The 19545-nt window shown below is 40.0% G+C and overlaps 1 protein-coding gene across 1 annotated transcript in view; it reads left to right on the forward strand.

The window, feature by feature from the left end:
• Positions 1–15722, forward strand: part of EXT1 (exostosin glycosyltransferase 1) — a 349347-nt gene extending 333625 nt beyond the window's left edge. The window contains exons 9-11 of the mRNA XM_036761068.1: positions 2899–3059; positions 4671–4842; positions 15124–15722. Coding sequence (XP_036616963.1) covers positions 2899–3059; positions 4671–4842; positions 15124–15309 — 519 coding nt within the window. The 3' untranslated portion in view covers positions 15310–15722. The remainder of the gene's footprint in view (positions 1–2898; positions 3060–4670; positions 4843–15123) is intronic.
• Positions 15723–19545: the final 3823 nt, after the last annotated feature.

Below are 19545 nucleotides of genomic sequence, written 5' to 3' on the forward strand. Positions count from 1 at the left end.
TCTAGTTCACACTAACAGTAAATGGTAGGGAGACTTAAACTCAGATTGTCTGACTCCAGATCCTATGTTCTCTGTTTAATTTTCTATATTTTTCGATTCAAAAAACATTTCTCTCTCTCTCTCTCTCTTTCTCTTTCTCCCACTTTATTTTAAAAGAAAACAAAATACTCTAATAAAGATGCATGGTCAAGCAAAACAAATTCCCACATTGACTATGTCTTTCTGATGTAGTTTTTTATTGTATAAATTGTTCTTCCAGTCTTACTCACATTCCTTGGCATTTGTTCGATCCTTTCTTCTCAAAGTTCTTCTGAACCCATCCCTATCATCATTTCTTACTGCACAATAGTATTCCATTTTATTCATGTACCATAATTTGTTCAGCCAACCTCCAGTTGATGGGCACCCTCCTTCTATCCTCTTTCTACCCCTATAGAGAGGTGTGACCTCTGGAACACAAGGCTAGATGTTAGATGGTCTCATTTATGGTCTTGGCTGCATCCATTATGGAGGCCTCCATTACTTGAGGCACATCATTTAATCTGCTTCCTCATTTGTAAAATACAGCTGCCCTCCCTGCCTACCTTACCGGGTCACTGGGAGGATGAAAGGAGGGACTAGACATGAAGGTGCTTTGAAACTTCAAATATGATTATAGTAATAATTGTTGTTAGGAACAATTATTGAATAATTATTGATATTTAAATATTAGTGGCAGTTTTAACCGATAAGATTGATTGATGTTTCTGGTGAGAGTCATTACGGCATAGTAGACAGAGACTTGACTTTAAAATCAGGAAGACTTGGTTTCAAGGTACTGCCTCTGACATATGCCGGCTATGGAAACCTGAGCAAATCATTTAAACTCTCAGTGCCCCCAGGCAACCATTCAATACTGTAAGTTACAGAGAGGCTGCTTACCTGCAGGAAGATCATTGGAGTATAGATTTAGAACTGAAAGAGACTTCAGACAACAATTCAGCTAGCCCCACCTCCTCATTTTGCTGATGAGGAAATTGATCTCAAAGGACCTGAGAGATCAATTGACTTCTCTTTTGTCATACAGGGATTAAGTGACACATCTGAGATTCAAACCTAGGTCCTCTGATTTCAAATCCAGCACATTTTTCCATTGTGCAACATTACCTTTGATAGAGGTTCTTTCCCTACCAGTAGCTTATCCCAATGAAATCACAGGGCGGGGAACTAGCAGCCTTGAGGCCACATGTGGCCCTCTAGGTCCTCAAGTGTGGACCACAGTCAAGAGGCTGTGCTTGAGGACCTAGAGGGCCACACGTGGCCTCAAGGCTGCAGGTTTCTCACCCCTGCTCTAGATCCTCCCCACCTCCAAAATGTTTCTAAACTGCATCTTCCCCAACACTTTGCCCAGTAGGCTCTTAATAAATGTTAGTTTGTATTAACAAATGAGATGCTCTAATCATTGGTTTTTGAGTCATCATTTTGATGATAATAGAATTGAATGAGTCCTATCGAAAGAGCCATTCTCTCTCAGGCTCAATCCATTGGTTAAAATTTATGCTCTAGAGGCAACACTTCCAGCAGGCATTGAGGATGATGGAAAAAGAAGATCATGCCCTGGAGTCTGTGCCCTCCATGATTCCCCAGAGTATTATGTAGCCAGGATCTATGATTCACAGATCTTTGACTGGATAATTAAGGAGATGATTTACTTTGCATGTTATAGGAAGACATATAGTAAAACCTCATTTCTTGTGACCTCCTTGATAGGAAATGTGTGATCACTCTGACAAGGGCTCAATTGAAGTTTGTGTTCATTCGGTTTTTCAGTCATTGCCTGACTCTCCATGAACCCATTTAGGATTTTCTTGGCAAAGATACTGGAGTGGTTTGCCAGTTCCTTCTCCAGCTTATTTTACAGATGAGGAAACCAAGGCAAACAGGGTTATGTGACTTGCCCAGGATCACATAGTAAGTTCCCGAAGCTGGATTTGAACTCGAGAAAATGAGTCCGCTTGACTTCAGGCCCAATGCTCTATCCATTGCTACAAACCTTTTCACTATTCATGAAGCAAGGGTATGTGCAGCATTGCAAGGTGATTTCTAAACACTTTTAATATCCAAAATACAGTGGAGTATTTTAGAACTGGGAAAAAAATCTTACCTGGATTTTAAATATTAATTTGCTAGCTACAAATGACTCTTGAAAGCAGGACGACTACTTAGAAATTCTAATTGGCCAGGTTAATATATACTCTTGAAACTAACATAGATGCATTTCCTTTAACAAAACAAAACAAGTTTAAATAGTTTTGCCGTATATGACTTCTAAATTTCACTCTCTTATGGTATACCTGTACCTGCTGAAAACACTGTAATTATCATTCTTAATTATGTCATCTCCATATTGAAATTCTCCTATTAGGACTTAACTTTTTTTTAATCACCTTTAAAAATGCATCTTATTTTCAATACATTTATTTGAATTGATTCCATTTTACTTGGACAGTATAGCCAGTGCACCAGTGTTTGCAAATTTATTTCCATTTATTCAACGATACCTATATGCCTCCTGCAAATTGATAGTCACTTCTGCCTCCAGGGGGAAAACCAAACAAACAAACAAACAAAAAAACCAATATGGTTTCCCCTGGGCAGGCTGAGTTTCTACAAGGACCTGTCTGTGAATTTCTATTTCAACTCTGCAATGCTCTGAGCTTCCTTTAACAGAAAACATTAAAATGTGCATAATCACAGGGCAAAATGTCAAGTAGTCAGTTTAATTTACTGATGAATACATGGAATTAATGTTTTGCAACAGTCCCTGGATTTTGCATTCTGAATTAGTGGGGAAGGTAATGTTTTGTTGACACTTGTTAACATCCCTGATTACTTGTTTGGCTTGTGTTTTGCCTGCAGGTGGATTTTGCCTTTACGGTGTGGCAGAGTTTTCCAGAGAGGATTGTAGGGTACCCAGCTCGCAGCCATTTCTGGGATAACACTAAAGAACGGTGGGGTTACACGTCTAAGTGGACTAATGATTATTCCATGGTATTGACAGGAGCTGCTATTTACCACAAGTAAGCAAACCGGACAGGGCTCTCCTGGAATGCTGTGTCAGTCAGGTTAGGCTCTGGCTGCAGCCGGAGCTGAAACTTGGCAGCCGTATTTCAGATCACTTGTGGGAGTTAATTAGTTAACTTCTTGGCTCAGCTCGGGTGGCCTGGCTGCCCTATCCTGTATATGGAGAAGCCTCTTAGCATATTGCCTTCTGATTGTCTTAATACAATAATCCCAGCATGCTCGGGAATGGGTTATTCTGGTTAATTGACATTTTTTTTGTTTACTCATGGTTAACTTTATGGTTGCAGCTTTTGTTGTTGGCAGTCTTTTTAAGAGAAGTCCGGTGGAAGCCGTAAACTTGTAAATTTAGAGATAGAAAGGAACTCAGATATGACCTATTTAAACCCCTTTCATTTTATAAATGAAGGAACTGAGGCCCATGGAGGTGGAAGGACTTGTCCAAGGTCATACTGGTAGTAGTCCAGAGAGTTGAAATTGACTCCAGACCCTGGCAGTCATGTTCAAGTCACTTCAGCTCTGTGGATCTCCATTTCGCCATCTGAAAAATGGGAGGAATGATATTTGTACTACCCTCCTCAAAGGGTTCTTGGCAGTGCTTTATTCAACTTCAAGAAAGTGATTTATTAACCTTCAAGCACTATGTAAATATGAGCTGTTTTTAATTAAAGAAAAGAAAAAAATGTGTTAATTAATACCTTACTCTCTATATACGAAGGGAGGAAATGCCAACCATAATTGAGTCTTTGATGATTGAGGATCATTAAGGGCCTTGAGGTTATAACTTCAAATATCATTTGGCAAGAGACAGTTGTTAGATTATAGGATTTAGAGCTGCAAGGGATCCTTGTGACCATCTGGTTCAACCCTCTCCATTCATCCATATGGAAACTGAGGCCCAGAGAGGTCAAGTCTGGCCCAGGGTCACACAGCTAGTAAGTAGAGCCAGGATCAGTTCCTTCTTCCATTATGCCATTTTGCCTTTAAAGTCCTTTAAATATACAAAACATAGACGATCGTGTTCTGTGCTACTTGAGGCCAGAATGCTCCCTGAAAGTTATCTTTTTTTTTTTCCAAACAAATTGTTAATGTCATTTTATTTCTCTCTCTTGAAAGTAAAGTTGAGAGGAAAAAATTCTGGTTAATTGAAGGGTTCAGCTTACTCAGTTGCAATCAATCAGTGTTTGCATCTTTGAAATATTTGTACTATGGGCCATATGTGGTAGAATACTGTATTCATAGTATCAAGGACAAGTCTAAGCCATGTAATGGATTTCTTGGGTGAGGGATGCTCTATATATTGCTGTGATTTGGTTTGAATTGAAACTACATCCATGGAATCATAAAGCAAGGTCTTTTACAGTAAATAAATAATACTTATTCCTTTTGCTGTTTTCAAGTGTTCAGATGTACTTCCCTAACAGATTTGACCTGAAAATGTGTTAGCCTGGGTGAGCCATCACCCCTATTTCTGATCTGTGACAAGCCAATTATAATGATTTGTTTTGGGGTCCAGCTGGCTTATATGTCTTTTGTGTATGTGTGTGTCGCATATCATCCCATAATGACATCTCGACATGAATTGCTATCTCTGTCCTTCGGTTTTGTAGATATTATCACTACCTGTACACTCATTATCTGCCAGCCAGCCTGAAGAATATGGTGGACCAGCTGGCCAACTGTGAGGACATTCTGATGAACTTCCTTGTGTCAGCTGTGACGAAACTGCCTCCAATCAAAGTGACCCAGAAAAAACAGTATAAAGAGACAATGATGGGGCAGGTGAGGGCAGCTGGAACTTATTTTTGTCTTGCTCATTAACAGAGGGTTTAAATTTTTCTTTAGCTAAAGAGCTCTTAAGCAAGGTCTTGCCAGTTGGAAGATTAATTAAGATAAACTCATTAAACAAGTCCAAATGTAGAGAACCTGAGGGAGTTTTAAGATTGGAACATATGAGATTAACCAAAAATATAACTCTTTCCGCCCCAACCATATCAGAGAAAGGAAGGAAAGAAGGATGGAAGGAGGGAGGGAGAAAAGAAGGAAGGAGGGAGAGAGAGAAAAAAGGAAGGAAGGAAGGAAGGAAAGAAGGAAGGAAGAAGCAAAGAAGGAAGGAAGAAGGAAGAAAGGAAAGAAGGGAGGAAAGAAGAGAAAGAAAGAAGGAAAGGAAAAAGAAAAGGCTACTTATCATGTGATGTAGGACACAATATAAAGAAGACTTTTAATAACTCCTCCAGAGTTTGTGTATTTAGTTGTCTCAAGGTCTCTATAGTACAAGAATTAAATTGGTTGAACTTGGAGTCAGGAAGACCTGAGTTCAAATTCTGCTTCCAGCATTTCCTAGCTGTGTGGTTTCAGGCAAGTCTCTCATCTTCTCTGAGCCTCTGGTCTCTCATCTGTAAAATGAGAATATTAGACTAGATGACTTCTAATATCCCTTGCAACTCTAATTGATGATACTATAATCCTAATTTATGTAAATTAATTGTCAACTCTACGACTAAGCTGTCCTCAAAGACTGGTAGTGATGCAGAGGACTTTGCCCTGTCCTAGCCAGCTAGAGTAGCTTCCAGTATGGCTGGAGAGCCATCCTAGCTAAGATGAGACAGCTTCATCAACACAGTGGCTACAGTATGATGAATTTCTTTTGTCCATACCAATGCTCAGAAGTTCCAATTCAGTTCAACAAGCTTTTATTAAGTGCCTACTGTATACAGCAGGTGCTGGGTACAAAGACAAAAATGAAACCGCCTCTGTCTTCAAGGAACTTATAATCTACAAAGGGAAAACAGGATGTTAACCCAGATAAGGGAATACTAACTAAAACTGTCCACTGAGTTAAAGATGGAATCTGGTCTGCATTAGTGAAGGGAGCGCCTACATGGATTAAATTACAGGTCCCTGAAATGTTGACGTATCCTGGCTAGTTAATTTGATCCGTGGATAACGACAGCTTCTTTAACATAGACTTATGGGTGCATTCTGATTGTGGTTTATCTTAATTTGGGACAGGATCATTAACAATCAGTCATGTGATTTAGAGATTTAACTCCCTGCCTGTGTGTCTCATTTTTAACTCACTCTTGTGGTCCCAATTTAGAATATGATAAATTAATGGTCCTCCAATAAAGCCTTGCTCATCACAGTGTTGAGGCAACCCTCAGCTCTCAAAACACGCTCTCCCACGTCCTATTGAGCAAGAGAGGCTCAGTGGACACTATCCTTTGAGAACCTACCAGAATTTGGGGCCAAAGGGGAAAAGCTTCAGCTACGGAGTCCAAGGACCTGGTTTCAGATCCTGCCTCTGCCACTTACTACCTGTGTGATTTTATTTTTATTTTTGCAAGTAATTGAACCTTTTTGGCCCTCAGCTTTCTTATCATTAAAGTGAGGAGGTTGGTGTTCATGGCATCTGAGCCATCTTCCTAGTCCAGATCTATGGTCCTGTGACCCTCTGAAAGTTAGGAGATAAGCAGCCACAAGGTGATGAATTTTTTGGCCATGCTAATTCATGAAATGAAGAGAAAATAATAATGACCTTTAGACCTTATGCCCTTTCTAATTGCTCTAATGATGCTGGTTGAGTGATAGGAAAAGGAGGCCTAGGATATGAGGCACAGAGTAAGAATTTGTGTTGTGTGTCAGGAAGGGGAATTCCTTTAGCGAGGAAGTCATAGACCTTACCAGCTTTAAATTGCTAGGGGTGTGTGTGTGTGTGTGTGTGTGTGTGTGTGAGAGAGAGAGAGAGAGAGAGAGAGAGAGAGAGAGAGAGAGAGAGAGAGGCAACTTGAGAAAGAAGGCAAACCTAGATATGCCTAGAAAAATATTTTTGAGTTCCAAATTCTATCCCTCCCTCTCCCCTTCCCCTCCCCAGATGTTGAGCAATCTGATATGGGTTATGTATGTGCAGTCATGTAAAACATTCCCATATTAGTCATTTTCCAAACACCCCATTCTTAAAGATTACGTAGATCAGTCCAGGTAAATCTAGAAATGCCTGACTAGACTTGGTCAATTCCAATGAGGCACACTTGAACATAGCATCTTAACACAACTCTATAGCTTTGTCTGGACATCTTGTAGCAGCAAGTAATTGAAAATAATGTAAACTGCTTCTCTTTCACAATAGGCACAATTTAAGCAAACCTAAATATTTTCAGTTTCTGATTTTTTCATTCATTGAATGTGCTTTGATAAATATCTAATTTTTGTTTATTGCAATTCAAACATTTTTTATGCCTATCTTGTAAATTGCATAACTCTTGGTGTATATTTTGTGCCTTTTCTGGTGACTTGCTAAATTTGTCCAATCTAAGAGTGCCAGTTCTGATTATACTCAATTTTAACACTATTTGGGACCATATCTGAATTTAGCCAGGCATGTCTAGCTATGCCTACATTTTATATTTGTCATATACAAGAAATACTCAATTTTTGTTCCTCCAATTTGTCTGTCTTTTTTACATAGTGTGACACCCTGGAATGGTCACCCAGCCTGCTGGCCACAGAAGCATCCTTTTTCTTTCTTTTGTCATCTATTGAAATAGTCCTTTTGTCTTATTTCTTCTCCTTCCCCTGGCGCCCTGATACCTGGGATTGGTTCCATTACCATCTCCCATTCCTACTTTTTTCCTCAAGGTCTCTGCAGTGGTGGAGAGAAGAAGAGGGAGAAGTAAGTTCATGGTATTAGGACTGACAATAGTGAGGAAAGAAAAGTATTTAATAATGGCTCACATAGAGGTAGAGAGCAACATGGAACAGTGGACAGACAGCTGACCTCTGAATCTTACCCCACTTCTGACACGTAATGGCTGTGGCATCCTGGGCAAATTGCTTAGTCTCTCAATGCCCTAGGTAGCTGTCTAAGGCTAAATTACAGAACAGGTGATGTTCTGCATCAGTGAAAGGAGTTTCCTTCTTAGAAGTTCCCTGCATTGATGAAATCACAGATCTGGCCCAAAATTTGCATAGAATTTTAAGGTTTGCCAGACTCTTTCCTCTTAAGAATCCTATAAGGTGACTGTAATTCAGATATGTTATTATCCCCATTTTACAGGTGAAGAAACAGGCCTGGAGAGGTTCAGTGACTTTCCCATGGACTCCCATTTAGTGTCAGAGCTAAGATTTGAACTGAGGTCTCTCCTGGCTTGAGTTCCGATCTTTCGGCCATTACCACCAACCCAGCGACTACTCCTGCTTCCTTCCTACCACCTCTGGCCTAGAGCCAGTCTCAACCTATTCACTTCTGCTAACAAGCAGCCCATTCTCCTTATCTGCAGGACCTTTCCCCCCACCCTAACTTCTGTTAATGAAATTCTTAGCCCAGCTTGAAGTTGTTTTTCTTCTAAAGGGTAGATGTAGCACTTTGAGATTTACAAAAGAAAAGTTACCTACATTATCTCATTTGATGAATGATACTTTAGAACCGTCCCCTGTATGCCCAAAGACTCATTTTGTTCTTGAAGAAAGGGATTTATGTGTTGAACATGTGTGCTTATGTGTAAGCCTTTGGGAGAGGAAGTGAGGAGGCAATCTTTTATCCCCTTTCACAGAATTCTTTTATAGCAGGAGTTCTTGCCTGTGTGTGTGTGTGTGTGTGTGTGTGTGTGTGTGTGTGTGTGTGTGTGTGTGAGAGAGAGAGAGAGAGAGAGAATGTGTGATGGACCCCTTTGGCAGTCTTCTTTGGAAACCTGTGGACACCCTTCTCAGAATGATGTTTTGTTGCCTACATTCATAATTGAAGGAAATACTAAATTTTAGTTGGAGGCTAGTGAAGATAGAGATGTATTTTTTCTCCCATCCAAGTTCACAGGCCCACCAAAATCTATGCAGTGACCCACTTTGGAATCCGTGAACCCCAGCTTTAGAGTCCCTGCCCTAAAAAATATTTTCAAAGGGCTGTGTGGGTACATCAAGGAAAAAGTAGATGAGAAGCTGTGAGACTGACTTCTGGTCCACAGCAAGTCAGGAAGAAGAAAGACCCTGACTACGAATAAAATTTTCATTTTTAAATCACAATACAAAATAATGATCATAGGATCATAGATTTAGAGCTGGCAGAGACCTGGGAGGTGATCAAGTCTAACCCCCTCAATTTACAGATGACAAAACTGGGATATGGAGAGGTTAAATAACTTGCCCAGGGAAGATTCAAGCCCAGTTCTTCCTGTCTCCCAATTTCTAATGCTCTGTCACATTCTTAAGATGGCACTTCCCTGGCTTCCTTTCAGTGCCAACTAAAATCTCATCTCATAAAGGAAGCTTTCCTCAATGCTTCTTAATTCCAGTGCCTTCCCTCTGTTAATTATTTCCTATTTATCCTGTGTCTAGCTTGCTTTGGTTGTGTTTGTTTGTACATTGTTCCTCCCCTCCCCCTGCCTGCCCCAATAGATTATAAGGTCCTTGAAGGCCAGGAACTGTTTTTTGCCTCTTTTTGTTTCCCCAGTACTTGGCACAGTGCCCGGCACATAGTAGGTGCTTAATAAATGTTTATCCAATTGAATGAAATACAACCAGCTATCTAGCTCAGGACCAAGAAGTATTACCAGGAGTTTATGATGACAGGATTTCTGGCCCCTGTGCTCCCTTCCTCCTCTCTGGAGCCTTTTGCATCTCTCACTACCTTGTCTGGCTCCTCACCCTAGAGCAACCATGCTTGCCAAGTGATTAGGATATCCCTTTTTCTTACTGTGGGGTTAATGGGATCCCAGGTTGGAATTTCAGGATGTTTTTGCCCTAAGAACACTGTCACAAATTATGGAATCATATTCTAAACCCCGGTCTATACTACTCTATGCTTCATGAGTATTATGGATTCCATGAACTCTGAGGAGATGGCTAGGGAACGTCACTGCCATTTGTAACATTGTTTCTATGGGAAAATTTGTTCTGAATTCCAGGCGACTAATTTACACATGAACATTTACAGCACAATCTGTTCATAAATCTGTAACTGCCTCTTAGATATACACAAAAGTTAGTTTGTTGAATACTTATGTCAATCAAGCAAAGTGGGAGTGAGGGAACCACACGTCTTAAGACCTGGGTTCAAATTCTGCCTCTTATGCCTTTTACCTAAGTGACCTTGGTAAGTCACCTAATATTTCCAGGCCTCAATTTTTCTCATCTGACAAATGAAAATTATATATTATGGCCTCTGAAATTCTTTCCAGCTTTTAGATCGATACTCCTATGACATCTTCCAGAACATAATTTAATTCCATGTAAACTGCACTGCATTTAAATGGTAACGAGTTTTACTTAGGGAGGAGAGCACAAGCTTCTTTGGATTCATCTAAAACATTCAATTAAAGTTTCTTAGGTTGGATATTTGCATAAGTATGCACATGGAAATTTGATCATTTATCGATAGAAGAGACTTGTCCTTATTAAGAGACAAATGTAGGGCCGTTTACAAGTATGAGAACTGTTATTTTTGTCTTGAGCTAAGGACGCCAACTTAGTCTTCATACCCCTTCTTTGCTTTTTAAAATCAGAGTTCTTGAAGCATGACTAATTCACAGACATCTTCTAATAAATTCCTATTTAAATTCTGTATTTATTGAGTGCTTAATATTTGTAAGGGAGGTGCTAGATTCTTTGCTGTGTTGATTCTTCTTCTCTCCAGAGGTAAATTGGCATTCACATTTTGAATAGCTCTCTTTTAAAGTATGTTGACTCTTTGGCTGGTTTGTAAATGGCCCTAAATAACCCTCTGAAACTGAGTATGGCCCATCTAAGCAACTATAGACAATTATGCCAGGCTGTGAACGAGTTGGTTTCTGAATAAAGGCCACGTTGTTGTCATTCAGTTATTTATTGGTCATGTCCTACCATTTGTGACTCCATTTGGGGTTTTCTTGATTGATTGAAACTGGAGTGGTTTGCCATTTCCTTCTCTAGCTCATTTTACAGCTGAGGAAATTGAAGCAAACAGGGTTAAGTGACTTGCCCAGGGTCACACAGCTAGTAAGTATCTGAGGCCAGATTTGAACTCAGCAAGATGAGTCTTCCTGACTCCAGGCCCTGCACTCTATCTACTATGCCACCTATCTGTCCCAAAGGCATAAATCAATGTACACATCTGCCTATTGACTTATCAGAACAGTTTGAATAAGCCCATTACTTAGGCTTTCCTCAAATTCATTTTTTCAAGAAAACCTTATTTTCAAGAATCTAACCATTGCCTTAAGTAAGGGCAGCATTTTGGTTGAGTTCGGGGGTCAGCAAACAACAGTAGGAGGGCCAGGTCTGGCCTGCCACCTCTTTTTGTGAGGCCTGTAAGCCAAGAATGGTTTTTGCATTTTTAATCACAATAAAACTTTATTTAAAATGTAAAATCCATTCTTATCTCAAGGACCATACAAAAACAGGCATTCTGTGAGCTATAGTTTGCCAACTACTGGCGTAGAGTAATGAGCACTGAATCTGGAACCAGAAAATTTGAGTTCAGATTTTGCCTCTGAATTTTACTACCTAGGTGGCTTTGGCCAAGTCCTTCAACTTTCCTAACCACAATGTCCTCATCTGTAAATGAGGAGGTTGACCTAGAGTAGGGGTGAGGCCCCAGGTGGCCCTTTAGGTCCTCAAGTGTGGCCCTTTGATGGAACGTGGCCTCGAAGCTGGGCCACACTTGAGGACCTAGAGGGCCACATGTGGCCTCAAGGCCACAAGTTCCCCACCCCTGGAATAGACAGGTTCTAAGACCCCTTCCAGCTCTCTAGCCATGATCCTATGCCTAATTAGTGCTGTTCAGAACTTCTACAGCCATTTAAAGCTGTTCCCCCTCCCTCTTTTTTTTTAAGTACTGCAAAGCCATCAATCAATAAGAATTTTTAAATGTAATATGTCAAGGAATAGGGATACAAAGAAAAGCGGAAATAGTTCCTCTCCTCAAAGAGCCCACATTTAGTTAACCCCAAAAGAAACTGCCATCCTTTCCTCTTCCCCACAGGTACTTAGAAAGCAAATTAATGAGGACAGCCATCCTTACTACTCATCCAAGATCAATAATTTCCTATCCTGAGTGGGCAATGACTATTTGCAAAGCTGATTGTGTTTGGTGAAGGTACCAGTGGGGAGGAATAAGTGGAGTAAGAAATGCAAAAATCTTTAGTTTCAAAAAGCAATGGTTTGGGTGCAAGAGACCCATAAAAACAACTTGAAGTCTGTGGCCAGTCTTGGTGAGGGAAAAGAGATAGTTAAAGGCAGCTCATTAGAGTATTTAATAGACACCCCAAGCTTAATGAACATTCACTGAATCTGCCCGTTAAACAAACTTAAAATTTCTTCTCAGCAGAGGGCATTTGCTGGAAGGGAAAGAAAGTTTTCTGATGGGACACAATGAAAACTTTGAAGAAAATGTTTGGGCTTGGATGCTTCCACCTACCTTTGTGCCAGTATAGCAGTTTTCAAATGTTTTCCTACTTATAAAAACAAAAACAGCAAACAAATATACCCCTTACTTTGCTTCAGTCAGGTGGAATAGTAACATTTTAGTACTCAGTAGCCAAACTGATGATTGGTCGAAGCAAGGGGCCTCCGAGGGAGCTTCTAACATCATCCTTATCGTCATCATAACTAATGTTTAATTAGCCTTTTGAAGTTTGCAAAGTGCTTTTACGTATTTGATCTTCACAATAACCCTTTAAAATGGTGTGATCACGGTCTCCGTTTTACAACTAGGAAAACTGAAGCTGAAAGGTTAGGTCTCTTGCCCAAGGTCACACGGCCAATGAACGTCAGAGGAGAAATTCAAACTGAGATCTTCCAGGCTCCATCCGTTCCACTACCGGACTTGCCTTTTAGATTGTGTGAACTGTCTTAAAAAGCTTTATAAGGACCTATTTGTACAAAAATGCTATTAATAGCGGCTCTTTTCATAGTGGCTAAAAATTGGAAATCAAAGGGATGCCCATCAATTGGGGAATGGCTAAACAAACTGTGGTATATGATTGTAGTGGAGTATTACTGTCCTAAAAGAAATGTCAAGCAGGATGGTTTCAGAAAAACCTGGAAAGACTTGCATAATTGGAAACCAAAGGGATGCCCATCAGTGGGAAATGGATAGACAAGCTATGGTATATGATTGTAATAGATTATTGTGCTCTAAGAAGTGACAAGAAGGATGATTTCAGAAAAACCTGGAAAGATTTATATGAACTGATGCAGAGTGAAGTGAGCAGAACCAGGAGAACATTGTACACAGTAATAGCAATGTTGTTCAGTGGAGAACTGGGAGTGACTTAGCTATTCTCAGCAATACTGGGATCTAAGACAATCCCAAAGGACTAATGATGAAGCAAACTATCTGCCCCCAGAGAAAGAACTAACACTGATTGAATACAAACTGAAGCATGCTATTTTTCACTCTTTCTTTTTTTCTTTTATTTGAGTCTTTGTGTACAAAATGACTAATATGGAAATGTTTAACATAATTGCACATGTATGGCCTATATCTGATTGCTTACCATCTCAGGGAGGGGAAAAGAGAGGAAAAATGAAAGGGAAGGGAAGGAGGGAAGAATAGAATTTGAAACTCAGAACTTTAAATAAAAATGTTATAAAATTGGGGAAAAATGCTTTATAGCTTTTAGGCATCAGTCAAGCTTGTAGACTAGTTGAAGTCAGAGTCCTAAACATTCCATTCAACATTTTGACAAAAACAACAACAAAATCGCTATATTTTGTTTTGGTTTTTTAAAAAAAAAGGCAGAAACAAATTTGGAAATGTGGTGACTCCGGAGTTTGGGATATAATTAATAGCAATTATAATTGGTAGCATATAGTATAATCAGTAGCATTAACCTTCATTTTATAGCAAAACAACAGCGATGACAAAGCCTAGAAGCTTTGAGAGGAGAACTCACTGCTTCCAGGCCATCAGACCATGCCTTGCAAGAGGGAAATTGGATATTGTGGTTGTTCTAATTGTTTTTATATGCATTTTGTATGTGATCGGCACCGCCGACCTCAGGAATTTCAGCTACAGACGTGAACACTTGTGCTTGTATCTGTTGAGTTGGCTCGGTCAAAGGCAGAGGCCTGGTCACTCAGATTTAGTTATCTGGTCATGGGCAGATCTCCTAATTCCTGCCGAGATAGTATATGTGAAGCTCTTTGCCAATCTTAAAACACTATATGAATGATAGCTCTTATATAAGGAAAAACTTCGTGAAAATTAAAGCTATCTAAAAGTGGGCAGGACTCCCTCAGAATAGGGATGATCCCTCTCATTAGAAGTGTTTGAGCAGAGGTTAGATGGTCACTCGTCAAGGTATGTTGTAGAAGGAATAGGAATATTTGTTTTCTGTTATTCATATTATATTATTATATATTATATTACGTTATTCATATCATATGTTTCTTATATTATATATAATACAGGTATAGGTACAGGGGCTCAAAGGTCCCTTCTAGCTCTGAAAGTCTAGGCAGCTAGGTGGCATAGCGGATAGAGTTCTGGGCTTGGAGTCAGGAACACTTGAGTTTCAAATCCTACCTGACATTCACTAGCTTGTGACTGAGCAAATCACTTAACTTCTATGCACCTCATTTTTCTTATCTGTAAAATAAAAGAGTCAGACTCAATGGTCCCTCAGGTTCCCTGACTCACATTAGATTAGAGTTCTGATGGAAAATCCAAGTTCCAATCCTGCCTTAGACATTTATTAGCTATGTGACCCTGGGAAAGTCCTTTACCCTCTACCAGCCTCAGTTTCCTCATCTGTAAATTGGAGATAATAACAGCACCTACTTCTCAGGGTTGTTATGAGGCTCAAATGAGAGAATGTATGTAAAATGCTTTGTAAACCTGAAATTGGTATATCAACATGAGCTTTATTGTGATTGTTCCATCCATCCATTATCCTGTGGTTCTGTGACCGAGTCAAGAACCAAAACCAGTATCCTGTGGTCCTCCCCGTCGCCGCTACATTTCCATTAGACTCTTAGGTAGTTGGTGTTGCCCTATATCCATGTCAGTTCCTTAATAATAACCTTATTTTTGGTCAATGTAAAGCCTCTCAGCTATCTCACCCTCCTTCTCCTCTTCTTTTCCTCCAGACTTCTCGGGCTTCTCGTTGGGCTGACCCGGACCACTTTGCCCAGAGACAGAGCTGCATGAATACGTTTGCCAGCTGGTTTGGCTACATGCCGCTGAGCCATTCTCAGATGAGGCTCGACCCCGTCCTCTTTAAAGACCAGGTCTCCATCTTGAGGAAGAAATACCGAGACATTGAGCGACTTTGAGAAGGAAGTCCTGCCAAGTGGGGGGAGGGGAAGGGAGAAAGGACTGGGGTCAAGCTGCTCTCTCTTCTCAGTGCAGATCCGCTGACGTGCGGAGCTAGACTGTGCCAAGTAACAGAAAACACACACACACACACACACACACACACACACACACACACACACACACACCCCAAAACAAAAACAAAAAACAGATGAATAGAACTAAACGGCCAAGGGGAGACTGACTCCCTGCTCCTGGGATTGATTGCACTGGACTGCAAACTCACCTCACAGGCTTCTGTGTCCCAAGACTAGGTTGTGTACAGTTTAATTATGGAACATTAAATAATTATTTTTGAAATGATTGCTATGCAGGTTTAAACTTTTTTAATGATCAAAACTATTAAAAATCAGAGTTCTTTCTTTAATCAAAATTGTGTTGGTCGTGAATATTTCCAGGCTGCTATTTTATTTTGTCTGTAAACTCCACTCCCATTAGTTATGCTATTTTCTTTGCAGAATTAAAGGCTTAGACACTGCAGAAAACAAAACAAACATTATACTCAGAGTAGAAACAAAAAATCCAAACAACTGCTGAGTATAAGGAAGGAAAATATGAAATGTTAAATTTTGCTCATGAAAATGTGTGTTTGTAGGTTAGATTTTCAAATTAATATTCCCTTATTTCTCCAAAAGATCAGTGCTTGAAGATGGGAGTATGGCAACTTTCAATAAATCAGCCATAACCAAGACCTATATGTGTCTCAAATAAGAAAATAATATAAGCTTGGCTAACAACAGGAAAACACTATGGAAATATGAATGTTATGTTTACATAAAGAGCTGTCTGAGCCACACATGCAGCATATGAATAATTCAGGAATAACTTATACCCAACAGAAAGCTGATGTCTTCAAATGGAGTGAGTTAGATTCAATAATAACTGGTTGACCTGTGTGTGATGGTGGCAGACAATGGCTATGATTGGGGGCCTCCTTACAGCAAGTTTCTGAGGGCAGTGCAGAGGAGGAAAGGAAGTCTTTCTGCAGAAGAAGCTCCATAGTGAATAGAAAAATCTTGAGCTTTCAGGAGTTCTTCCTTTCAAGAGAGGAGGAACGATGGTTAATGATGGCAATACCAGTGACAGTGCGCATGTCACCCCTGGTAGGACTCCATTCCAATTTCTTCTGTGTTTTAAAGGGCAGGAGGAGCAATGTGTCAAGTCATTTCAAGCAAGAATGTGGCAAACAACATAATCGAGAACAAATGTGTGTGTCTTTATTTTATTTTGGTTTTTTAAATCTCCCAAGAAGTGATTCATGCCCTTTTGAAGTTGGTGGAGTGTTAAAACAAAAGAATTTTTGTAGCTGCAAACACTTCCTTATGCTACTTTTTGCTGTAGCTTTTGTGGGAGAAAAAGCGTTCTCCATGATTCTTTCTTAAAAGATGGAGACTTAAGTTTTCAAGCATTCAATTTTTTGGGTTTGCAGGATGAAAAGGTGGTCACAATGGGGAACTGCATTGTCTGGTTCCTCCAAATAAGGGTATTTTAGAAAGGAACCATCTGATAAGCTATTGAATAAACAATAAGCACTCTAGTTGTGCAGTGTATTTTCCCCCTTTAGCCTTCTTGCATTTTTATGGGAGCACATTCCAATTTTGGTTTAGAAGAAAATTCCCTCATAGAGATATGTGGAAATCACTTAGAAAGTCTGGCTTCAATCAGCCAAAGCTGTAAAAATCTAGCAGTTCTCGACTCCTTCCTCTTTGTTAAGTGCTTGGGAGAGGAAAGGGAGCCTAGAGCTGGTAGAGATTTCTAGACTCACTCCTTAATTCTGCAGAGGAAGACACAGAGCCCAGAGTGGATTAGCGATTAGCCCAGGGATTCACATTTAGGACATAGTTGAGGCTAGGTTGCTGAAATGGTCATTTCTGAGACATTGGAAAGTCGTTTCATCTTTACAGGCCTCAGTTTCTTCATCTGTAAAAATGGAGGAGGTTGGGTTAAATGACCTCTTGGGTCCCTTCCAGCTTTACATTTATGACTTCCAGGTTCAATGGTCTCTTTACTTCACTGCTAGCATATGAAAGTCTTAGAGATCGATGTAATATGGTCTATAAGAGGAGGAGCCCGAGGGTTAAGACCTTTGAATTTCATGCAATCACAGATCGATACCTGGATGGGACCTTCAAAGCCACCTAACCCAATGTCATTTTGCAGATGAAGAAATAGTCTCAGTGGCCTGCCCATGGTCACAAGGCTCCTAAAGTTCTTCCAACTCTGCCTTCCTCCACCTGCTCTGTGACTCACAGGAGGTCTCTAAGCCTCCTTTTATCTCCCCTGACTCAACGTTAGCCTGCTTGGGGTCATTATGACCTATATCTGTACAGGGTGAGACTTTAATCACAGTGTATTTGTGTTTTCAACAAAAGATGGGTCATAGCTGTAAGGTTGGAGAGGGTAGGCTACTAAAATTGGAGTCGGAAGCACCTAAATTCAGACAGCTAGCTCTGTGTGTCTGGACAAGGTGCTTAACTCCTCTCTGCCCATTTCCTCATCTGTAAAACAAAGCAGTTGAACCTGATTTAGTGCCTCCCCTTTAGCCCTAAATCTTTGCTCTTAAGGCAGTTTATTCATCCAAGCCATCTAGAGTCATGGTTTTCTTGATATCTGAGCTGCAGTTCTCAAGGATTGCTATGTCAATTAAGTGTAATGATTAATCATCCCTCAAATTATTTTCTTTGGCCTTTGTCAAATTATGTGTGAAGTGGTTTCCAGTCTCTGTTTCCCCCTCATACTAGCCTTCCTTCCCCATCTAAATTCAGTGTGTTCCTACGGGCCAGAGCCAGCTTGGATCCACTTATGTTGGCTTTCAGGCTTTCAAAGCTACAGTCCTGACGTGTAAGTTCAGGGATTTGGATTACCTACCACAATGCTGATGGGAGGGATGAAGTCTTTAAAAGTAAGCTCTATAGGCAAGACAATAATTACAAATCAGAGTAGATTTCCCACATGCTGTTTTAAAATAATTTTATTGATATATTTTGTTTTTACCCTAACTATATTCCTGCCCCCACTGGCTCCCGGAGAGCCATCCCTTATAATGAAGTATGAAGAAAGGAGGAAAGAAAATTCTGCAAAATTAAAGATCAAAAAAGGTTGATGTTATTTGTGTGCAGTCTTCCACATCCAGGGTTCCTTGCTTCTGGAAAGGAGCAGGGAGGGTGAGTGTGGAGAGAAATGTGTCTCTTTGGGCCCCAACTTGGTCAATCAAGTTCCACAGTTTTCAGATTCAGTTGTTTTATAGTTACTGTTCTTTCCACTCATGTTGTTGAAGCCATGTATATTTTCCCCTCTGGTTCTGCTTATTTCACTGTGCATCAGTTCATGTAAGTCTGAGTCATGATTGTCGTTTCTTATAGCATAATTATGTTTTATTACGTTGATGTTGAGTCATTCCCCAGTTAAAGGGCATTTACTTTATTTCTTGTTCTTTGCTACCACAAAAAGTACTACTTTAAATATTTGGTGATATATAAGCCTTCTTTTAATTAATTAAGCCTTTGTGGGGAATTTGCCTAGCAGCCTCAATGTGCTTTTTTTTTAACACCTTAAGATTACTAGTAGTTTGAACATCACATCTGCCTGTGAGTGAGTAAATCTTTTTGGAGCAACAGCAAAAATACTTGCTCTTCCACAAGGATGAAATCATACGAACACTGGCCAGCTGCTAATAGGACGCTTTCCTCTACAATCCCTATGGAGGGGGATGAAGGAAGAGAAGAGGAAAATGGTAACCTCAACTAAGATTCCATTAGAAAAGTGTTGTTTTTCATTGCAACACTTTTCTAAAGCATAACCATTGCTGCAGGTGTAGGGATTTATCTTTTAGCCAAATTTGACAGTAACCAATGGTCCCTCTGTGGACCTGTATGTGTTTTTAGTCACTAGTCAACTTTGAAGAATTATGTGGCAATTAGGTTCTGTACTTTGGTTGATCCTTCTTGAGAAGACCTAGAACTGACGATTCTAAAGGTTACTAAGTAGGTGATCCTACCTTTGCATGTTAAGGACACTTAAGAATTGGAGTTTGGATTTGCCAGGAGCCTGTGAAACCCTCTGTGCTGGAGTCTTCGGTATGCATCTTAATTTTCTACTGCTACAAATGATTATCTACGAAAGATCAATCTTTATTGCCTCCTTCACTTTTCCTTTGAAAAAAAAATTAACTCTTGTTTTCGTTAAGCAAAAATAAG

The sequence above is a fragment of the Trichosurus vulpecula genome, chromosome 1 (assembly GCF_011100635.1).
Source record: "Trichosurus vulpecula isolate mTriVul1 chromosome 1, mTriVul1.pri, whole genome shotgun sequence".
In the NCBI taxonomy this organism is placed as follows: Eukaryota; Metazoa; Chordata; class Mammalia; order Diprotodontia; family Phalangeridae; genus Trichosurus; species Trichosurus vulpecula.